Source organism: Centruroides sculpturatus, unplaced genomic scaffold (genome assembly GCF_000671375.1).
Source record: "Centruroides sculpturatus isolate CEXI.00-Female unplaced genomic scaffold, Cexi_2.0 scaffold149, whole genome shotgun sequence".
NCBI classification, from domain to species: Eukaryota; Metazoa; Arthropoda; class Arachnida; order Scorpiones; family Buthidae; genus Centruroides; species Centruroides sculpturatus.
In genome coordinates, this window is record NW_019384406.1 from 319,076 (window position 1) to 328,882 (window position 9,807).

At 29.1% G+C, this 9,807-nt stretch overlaps 1 protein-coding gene across 1 annotated transcript in view; it reads left to right on the forward strand.

Annotated features, from left to right (window-relative positions):
• The window catches only part of LOC111618879, a 12,382-nt gene extending 2,585 nt beyond the window's left edge, over nucleotides 1–9,797 (forward strand). The window contains exons 2-4 of the mRNA XM_023360504.1: nucleotides 5,644–6,287; nucleotides 6,375–6,470; nucleotides 9,702–9,797. Coding sequence (XP_023216272.1) covers nucleotides 5,644–6,287; nucleotides 6,375–6,470; nucleotides 9,702–9,797 — 836 coding nt within the window. The remainder of the gene's footprint in view (nucleotides 1–5,643; nucleotides 6,288–6,374; nucleotides 6,471–9,701) is intronic.
• Nucleotides 9,798–9,807: the final 10 nt, after the last annotated feature.

Below are 9,807 nucleotides of genomic sequence, written 5' to 3' on the forward strand. Positions count from 1 at the left end.
GCCAGATAAAGCCACGTCTAATTGCAAGAGATTTAATAATGTAAGAGATATGATCATGGAATATTAATTTTTCATCAAATATGATACCAAGGTCACGATGAGACTGGACATAGTTTATTTTAGAAGAATCAATAAATATGGAAGGGTGGTTGGGATTGTGAAGTAGAGAAAAACACATAATGACAGTTTTATGGATGTTGATTTTTAGATTATAATTGGCAAGATTAGAACGTAAAGAATTGACAGTGATCTGGAGGGAGGAGGGATCATTGGATAAAATTTTGATGTCATCGGCGTAGGCAATTACTTTAGAATGGGGGTTGATTAGTAATTTATCTATATAAGCTAAGAAAAAAAGCATGCTTAGTACAGATCCTTCAGGTATGCCGCAGATAGGAGAGAAAGGAAAAAAATCAAAGTCACCAATTTGAATCTTACATAGTCTGGATAAATAGTAATTGTTTAACCAACAGTAAAGAGCAAGATCTAAATCAAAATAATCAATTAGAGTCTAAAGTAGTAATTTAGGAATGATAGAGTCAAAGGCTTGGGAAATGTCAATATAAATTATGTAGGTGGATTTTTTGTTCTCAAAATTTTGCAAAATAGTATAAGTTGTTTCAAGAAGGTTAGTAGTAGTAGAAAGGTTACGGATGCCACAGTGTTGATGAGGGGAGAATCTGAATGTAATTTTGGTATAGATTTTGTTATACAGTGGTGCCTCGTATAACGTACTTAATCCGTTCCAGGTGCACGTCCGTTAAGTGAAAAGTCTGTTATATGAAACGCATTTTTCCATAGAAATACATGTTAAAACATATAATTTGTTCCGCAGCATAAAATAACCGTACTGTACCATAACAAAAAAATGAAAATGGAGCAGTCACCAATTATGCCGGATAGTCAGATGTTGTGAGGATGAGGTGGAGGAACACTTTCTTCACACATTCATACAGATACAGACTTTTTACACATTGCAGTGGGTCTTTTTTTTTTTTTGTTTTTTAATTGGATTCAGATTTAGGAGAGGTTACCGGAGCTTGCAGGGTCAATTCCTCTTGTTCCATCCTTTGTTTTTTGGAAGCTGACTTCTTGAAAAACATGTCCAAGATGGTCTGTTTCTCTTTCTTCTTCAACACCTGTCAGAAATGATGGGCAAGAGTGTCATTGTAGAGATCATTGATACTGTTGGCCTCAGCTCTGTTTGGATAATGAGTGTTGGTAAACTCTTGAACCTCTTCCCATTCAACAAGGAAGTTTTTGTCAACTTTCACTCCTTCTGATGATTTCTTGCATTGTTTCAATTGAAATCAATTTTCTGTTTTTTTTAGAAGCCATGATTTGCACAACACTTGAATAAATGTAAATACCCTGCACTGAGGTGATGTACATAATAAACAAGGGAGCAAGCCTAATCCCAACGGGAGCTCTGTACTTCAGATATACTGATAATATATTCTAATAATACTAATATATTATAAAAATAGCAGATTGTCATTGGCAACGGCAAAAGAGTGGAAACATCATTCGCACTTGTTTGTAGAAAGTCCATTGGTCGCCTCACGTAACTGCCGAACGGAAAGTCTGTTGTCCACAGCCAGTCCGTTGCTCGAGTCACGTAACGGCCAAACAGAAAGTCCGTTGCTCGAGTCACGTAACGGCCAAACAGAAAGTTCATTATTCACAGCGTCCATTATACGAGGCATCACTGTATAAGCAAATTTCGAAAATTTTTAACATGGCTGATAGGATAGTTATTGATCTAAAGGAATTATCCTTTTTGGGAGAACCTTTATATTAGAGATTACCCATTGATTTGGAATGTGACTAGAGTTTATTAAACTTGTGAAGAGTTTGGAGAGACTTTTTCGAGATCCTTCCACGATGAGACAAACATGCGGACTGAGACCAATGAACTGAAGTGAATAAAAAATGGCGCTGCAAACTAATGTAACGACGTATGGTGAGTTTTTGTTCGCATCGTGGAGCAAAAATATGTTCGAATTTCATGTCGTATCCTGAAAATTTCGTATGCTGGGGCGTTCATATCCTAAGGTACCACTGTATTCTGTCATCACATCACTCTAAATAGATCAAGCTGTAAAAATATTTAACATATATGATTAGAATTTGTTGATAGGAAGATTTTAGACATTCATTTTATTTTGAATATGGTTTAACTCTGAAAGAAAATAAACTGAATAATTTATATCCTTTCAATTTAATATCTAATAACAACTTATCAATTTAGGATCTAATATCAGAATCATTTACTTATGATAAATTATCTTGACATTAGGATAAAACAGTATATATGAGTTTGTTTCTGTATGTAAATAAGTTTAACTACAGTATTTAGAATTTAATATCTAATAACAACTTATCAATTTAGGATCTAATATCAGAATCATTTACTTATGATAAATTATCTTGACATTAGGATAAAACAGTATATATGAGTTTGTTTCTGTATGTAAATAAGTTTAACTACAGTATTTAGAATTTAATATCTAATAACAACTTATCAATTTAGGATCTAATATCAGAATCATTTACTTATGATAAATTATCTTGACATTAGGATAAAACAGTATATATGAGTTTGTTTCTGTATGTAAATAAGTTTAACTACAGTATTTAGAATTTGCATTTATTTAATCTGATAGATAATTCTTTAAAGCATTAAATAAGATACAATTAATTTTTGATTTCCAAGTTGTAATAAAATATCTAAATTTATACTAATATTATAAAGAGGTAATGTTTGTATGTATGTATGTATGTAAGTTTGTATGCAGCAGGTAATCTCCGAAACTACTCATCCGATTTCAAAAATTCTTTCACCAATATTTAGAATGGAACTTCAGGGTATACATAGGCTGTATATTAATTCGTTAAACATTCATATAAATTAAAAGATATAATCTAGGTTAAGGCTTTTATGTCCAACAGATAGTGCTACGAGTATGACGCCCTAAGTTTGCTTTTCTGTGAGGCATTACGTTTTTCTGTGAAAATGAACTAAAGCGAATCATCACCTATCTATTTATATAAATAAAAATGTAATGTTCATTTGTTCCTACCGATTCCTTTGAAATTTTGACAGAACGCTGCATTCGAATACACGCGTGTTTTTATATAATATACGTGTCGAAATTCCCCCCCACTGAAGGGAGATGGTTAGGATTAAGGCTTACTGTAAAGAACTCTGCTTCTATTTATATTATTTTAGATGCGGTTTTTTGCATTTTTGATTGCGTTTTAATAGGGTATGTCAATAGAATGTACACTAAAGAAATTTTTCGATATTTCCCCCGCGGAGAGAGAGACAGGATTAAAGCTTACCGTGAAGAACTTGGCTTCTATTATACTATTTTAGATGCGGGTTTTTGCGTTTTTGATTGCGTTTTAATAGGGTACGTCAAGAGAATGTACACTAAGAAGAAATTTTTCGCAAAATTCCCCCCACGAGGTAAGTGTTATAAATTTATAATAGATACATTTTGAGCCACAACAACACGTGGCAGGGTCTGCTAGTTTTATATAAAATATAAAGTAATTTCATAAATCAAAAAATTTTCCGTGATGGTGATTTAATTGTATAATATAATATAAGTTAAAGAAAAATGTCATCTTGTGAAATTCAGCAGATATTTTAATACTTTTAGAATGTTTTCAATTCAGAATTAATGGATCTTCATCAGTTAAAACCAAGCAGATTAACAGAATTAGATGTATAAACATTCAAGAATAAATAGAATATGTATAAATTTAAATACAATGGTAACCAATAAGAAAAAAAGATAATAACCAAAAGAATGTAAAAAGAACATTCAGTTTTTAACAAGTTTAACACATTACTATTTGCTTTTATATAATATACTAGCTTACCCGTCGCGCATTGCTGCAATCTCAGAAGAAACAAAATTCAAGCAAACTCGTTATGATAAAATTAAATTTACATTTTATCATTTCTATTGAAACTTATTATTATTATATTATTATTCATTTTCATTGGGAAAACATTTCAGTGTCGTTTCAGTTCTATTTATTTATTGGAGTGCTTGTGGATACACGATATTTTTTGTTTTTCCATCTGGTGTGTACACGAATAAATCAGAAGGTTTTCCGATGCGTGAGTTAGCACATATAGTTGTCCATGTGAGAAGCACGGATTCTTTAAATTTAGCCAACATACTCGCAGAGATTGTCAGAAGTGCGATATTCCCCATTTTTATATATATTTTGTAATCCTTTATAATTTTGATTATTTAATTACTCCTCCCTCTCTTTTTTGGCATGCTGTGAAATTTCTGATAGTTGGATAATAAACCATTTTATTGTAATTTGTCTTTTTAAATTATTTTGAGTCGATATTAAAATTTGGAAAAGGGGGATCCCTAGATCAGTAAAATAGGCAAATTTCCTCCTACAACTTCGGTTGTTGTTCGGGATACAGTTAAGGTTTTAACAAAGTTTGAGCGAATATATAATTAGCAAAAAAAAAAAAGTTGAAATAAAGTGATTAAACAAAAATTATTACAAATATCGTAAATAACAAATGCATATACAGTATAGAGATATTTTTTGGATGGGGGAAATGGTCTTCACAATTTGAAATCGATCAAACACACAGAACAAACAGTGCTCATATACATGCGCACCATCTATTGTAGGATAAATGTACTAGCCAGAAACCTTCACGGGAGTGTATTAAACAACTTCCCAAAGTTTCACGGCAATCGGATAAACGATGAAGTAATGTTTGAAGGACAGACAGACACACACACACACACACACACACACATTCATTTTTATATATATAGACTAGCTGTTACCCATGACTTCTCCCAAGCAGATTTTGCAAGCAAACCCCATTTATATTCAGTATTTCAACAACTATAGTAATTGTTATATACTATCTACCACTGAGAATGATGAGAATGGCTGAGAATCAAATGAACTGTTTTCAATTTGATCAGTTTTCTGGAACATTTACAATCATTCTATAATCGAACCAATATGCAATAATAAATTCAAATTTAAAACAGTATGAACATTTGGTTAAAAAATCAAAATATATAAAAATATTTATAACAATGTCTGAAATGTTATCAATTTAATATACACCTAAGTATTCAATGAAGACTAAATGTAGTTGAAAACAAAAACTTGCATCTAAAATAGTACAGTAGAAGCCATTATTCAGGTTAACCCTTAATCTTTTTTCTCTCCCCCCGTTGGGGAGTGGAATTTCGAAAAATCCCTCTCTTAGTGTGCATTTTCATGACGTACCCTAACTGTGTACCAAATTTCACCACTCTAGGTTCAGTGGTTTGCTCTGGGTGATGATGAATCAATCAGTCAGTCAGGACAAGTAATTTTATATATTTAGATTCTGCTTTCAAGACAGTCAAATGAAAACTACTATAATTTCTTAAAGTAAAATTTACTAAAATTTGCAAGAATTTTATATGTATATAAAACTTTTGCAGCTATTTAGACAGGATATAATATATATATTTATATTATATCCTGTCTAAATAGAAATTGAATTTGAATCTAATGAAATATAAGTTTTGTATTTATGTATATTTTTAATTTTTGTATTTTATGATTTTCATATGCATTTTACTTTTGCAGATTATAATCCACTCCAGTCTTTTCTGTTGTCATCATGGAATAACACTATTGGTCCACAAATATTAGTTAGATGGAAGCCAAAAGTAGTTTCTTCGAATGAAATTGTTAATAAAATTAAAGAAGAAAATGTTGAAGTGTCACATAAAGATCCTACATTAAATAAAGAATTCAAATCTGGTATTGAAGATTCAGTGGAAAAATCATATATAAATGATAGTAATATTAGCTCATTAAATCAAAAGAGAGATTTAAATCAGTTAAATCAATTAGACAGTATAGAAAATAGACAATTAGATATCTTAGAAGAAATTATTTTTTTAGATGACCAAAATGATAACTGTCTATGCAGTCAAGATATTACATTTAAAGCTGTTGGGCAGTTATTATTAGGAGAACTAGAAAATTATCCAGCATTACTCGGTTCCTACAGTAGGATGTATTTATTATCAGAAAAAAATATTATTATAATAACTAATCTATTTCAGTTAAATAATTGTATAGATTTAAATGGTAAATCAGTTGATAATCTTCGTTTGAGTTTATCAGCCATATTTAAATATGAAGATAAAGAATTTATTTTAAATATTTATTCAATAATTGATTTAATGCTTAGAAGACAAGTTTCTATTTTGCAAGCATATAAGGTGTGTATGAATTCATGAAAATATATAGTTTTGTTATAAGAAATGTAACTGATGCTAAATAATGATTATTTGTTTGTTTAAAATTAGGTTCTCTCACTTGATATTATTAATTGTATCACTATGCATTTAAATAATAACTACAATACAATATCTGACTTATATAATTTTTCTCTAAAACATCAGGTAAGTATTTTTATATTTATTTCAACATTTACTATAAATTATTCAGTTTAATGTATAGTTTATATAATTGATTGTTATTTTTATATAAATATATTATGGACACTGCCACTGACTATTTTTGGCAACATGACCCAACATTCCATGTGTCTTTGACCTTCTTAACATTTTCTTGTAATTTATATCAATTTTTTGTAAATAATATTAGCTTTATAAATTATAAGGAGCTTGTCTCTGAATGTTTGGTGGCTCAAAAACATTTAGGAGTGGAGCTCTCATGTTTTGCATTGCTTCATGACATTATAAATTGCATGTGTCACAATTTATAGTAACTTTTTATATAAATAACATTAGTTATACATACATAGATTACGTAGCCATAAATAATACTTCAAAATTTAAAAAAGAATAATTGGAGGTAAAATGAAAGAAAATACTATTAAATAAAATAATACAGAGCAAATTAATAATACTAAATACCTTTAAAAATATATATTTACTATTTAAATTACTTATTCAAACAATGTCGTGTTCTATGAGATTACAAGGTACAAACTTTGATATTCCATGTGGCTAAAAAATTTTATTCTTTTGGGATTTTTGGAATTTTTGGTAATATACTCAATAGCTCTGTTTTGAATATATTACAGTGGTACCAAATACTTTGAATGCTTCAGAGTTCAAACTGCACACACAGTGAAAAATGCACTTGAAACATAAACACAATCTGTCTGTGCATCCAAATTCTCTTTCACTCTTGTGTTACACTCATATGTTTTACTTGCTTTTATCACTTTAATTTTGGTGTGTTTGGTTATATACAATATATTGTGTGTTATTTGTCTATTTTTAGCAATTTCTCCCTGTAAGCTTTTCTTTGTCAACAGCTTTGGGTGCCCTGTATGTTTTGAATCCTTTAATTTAAAATTTTTTGAATGGTACTTTTTTAAATGTTTGAAGTTTAGTAGCATCTTCCCTATACGCATTATAAATTGTTTTTATTGTTTGTAAGGCATTATATCCTTTCTGAAACTCATAAAGTATATGCCTGATATGCTTTTTAATTGAAGACATTTCAACTTGATGTTCAAACAAAATGTGAAGAGATAAATTTAAAATAAGCTTTTAAATAAAGAATACAATCTCATATTAGCAGTAACATGAGATTATGTTTGTTATAATTGAATGTTATAATTCAGGGATGGCCAACACGTAGACCATGATCGACCGCAAATGTTTTGAAAGTAGCCCGCGAAGCTAAAGTTGAACAATTTGCTTTCACTTAAATTAACGTTTAAAAATCTTAATTCAATAATTTATTCTTACAATAATAGACTGTCTTTGCAATGTACCCATACTGTTTGTATTTATCCTGATGAATAATGCAAATGAATGTTAACACATGTGCATATAAAAATCCTAAAATTGTTTGCCCATATTTATAGTCACCTGCAGACTATATTTTACCAAAAAAGTAGCCCCTAAGGGATAAAAGTTTGGCTACACCTGTTATAATTAAATCACACATCTATGTTAAATAATGACAGCTGTTAATTAATAATATGCAAAAATTTTCTGTTGAACACCATATAACCATTACTTATTAACCATGCATTCAAGAAGTGTACGGAATCAATAAAATTTAACAGGAAGGTTGTAATATAAACGATTGAAATGAAAAAAGGAACTTAATCACTAAGCAGTTATTATCCTCAAAATTAAGACTTTTGTCTATTTATTATAATTATTTTTTTTAACATCAAAAGCAACTGCTGAAATTTGTTCAGTTGTATATATTGGCAAAATAATTTCACTAGGATGTGTACCTTCTACTGGAAGTTCAACACCCTTAATGGCAAAAGGTTTGTAGGTAGTATAAGGCAAAAAAGAGGATGGGATTTTAATATCAAGGCAGTGTGTTTGTAAGTTGTAAGTTGAGCCTTCTGGACAGTAACACAATGGACCCTTTGGACTAGGTTGACAACCATATCGGCATGTGCTTGATCTACACATATCAGATTCACAAAAGTCTTGTTCATCACTTCCATCTAAGCAATTCAATATGCCATCACACAATTCTATAATTAAAATGCACTGAGTAGAATTGATGTACTTAAAATAATTTAAAGGACAATGGAATTCTTTATGATATGTATTTAATTCGTATTTATTATAGTTTAAAGCACATATTTCTATAAATATAATTAAGCCGGTAAAAGAGAATAATAATAAATAAGGCAAACATCCGCAACTGAAAACCGTGTTAAACTTATTCGTAAGANTTAAAAAAAAGGGAGGCAGTTTTATTCTCAGGCAGCATTTATATTTTATATTCACATTACTTTTTCCGTTAATAAATTAACAATACACAAACTTTCGAAATAAAATATTTGCTTAGCTCATCATTTGAAAACGTTTGGTTCAAAAGATGAAAATGATTTAATTAACAAAGAACGAAATTTACATAATTAATATAATTGTTTCAATTACGTATCCATTTATTGAAATAGATTAATTTAATCTATTTCACACGTGTTCATTGTTATTTTTTAAACATTTCTTTACGGTATTATATAGTAAAAAAAAATAACAATGAAAATATCTTATACCGTCATAACTCGCGCCCTTACTAATTATATTTTAAATGAATTCATTGCTAATGTTAATTCTAAAACTTTAATAAATAAAAATATAATAACTCACCTTTATGATATGTATTTAATTCGTATTTATTATAGTTTAAAGCACATATTTCTATAAATATAATTAAGCCGGTAAAAGAGAATAATAATAAATAAGGCAAACATCCGCAACTGAAAACCGTGTTAAACTTATTCGTAAGACGAATAAAATAAAAGTTTTTGATTATATGATAATATATAAAGAATTAAACACGGTAAAATTAATCATATCCTGATATTATGCCGGATCGTCTTATGTTTCTCTTTGTCCTCTACCTGTTGTGGAAGCAGATGAAGTGGTTAATCTATTTATTATAATTCGTAATATAAAAGTTATTTCTTAAATAAAATCTCATAACAGCTAGAAAATTTATGCAACTTGTTGCTGAATTTTTTACAATTTATTTCTAGATATTCTCATTTATTATTAAATTAAAATATAAAATAATCAATATACTTTTTATAACTTTAAAATGCAAAAAAAATAATTATTGAAATCTTTTTAAAATTGCTGATTGTAAGAATGAAACAGATATTTCTTTCTTTTTATCAGTTATCATTATCGGAAACATATTTTGAAGATAAATCCATTAGTGACCTAAAATTTTTTGAAAGATGTTTAGCATCTCATTTTCAAAGTTGCAGTTAAATAATTGTAT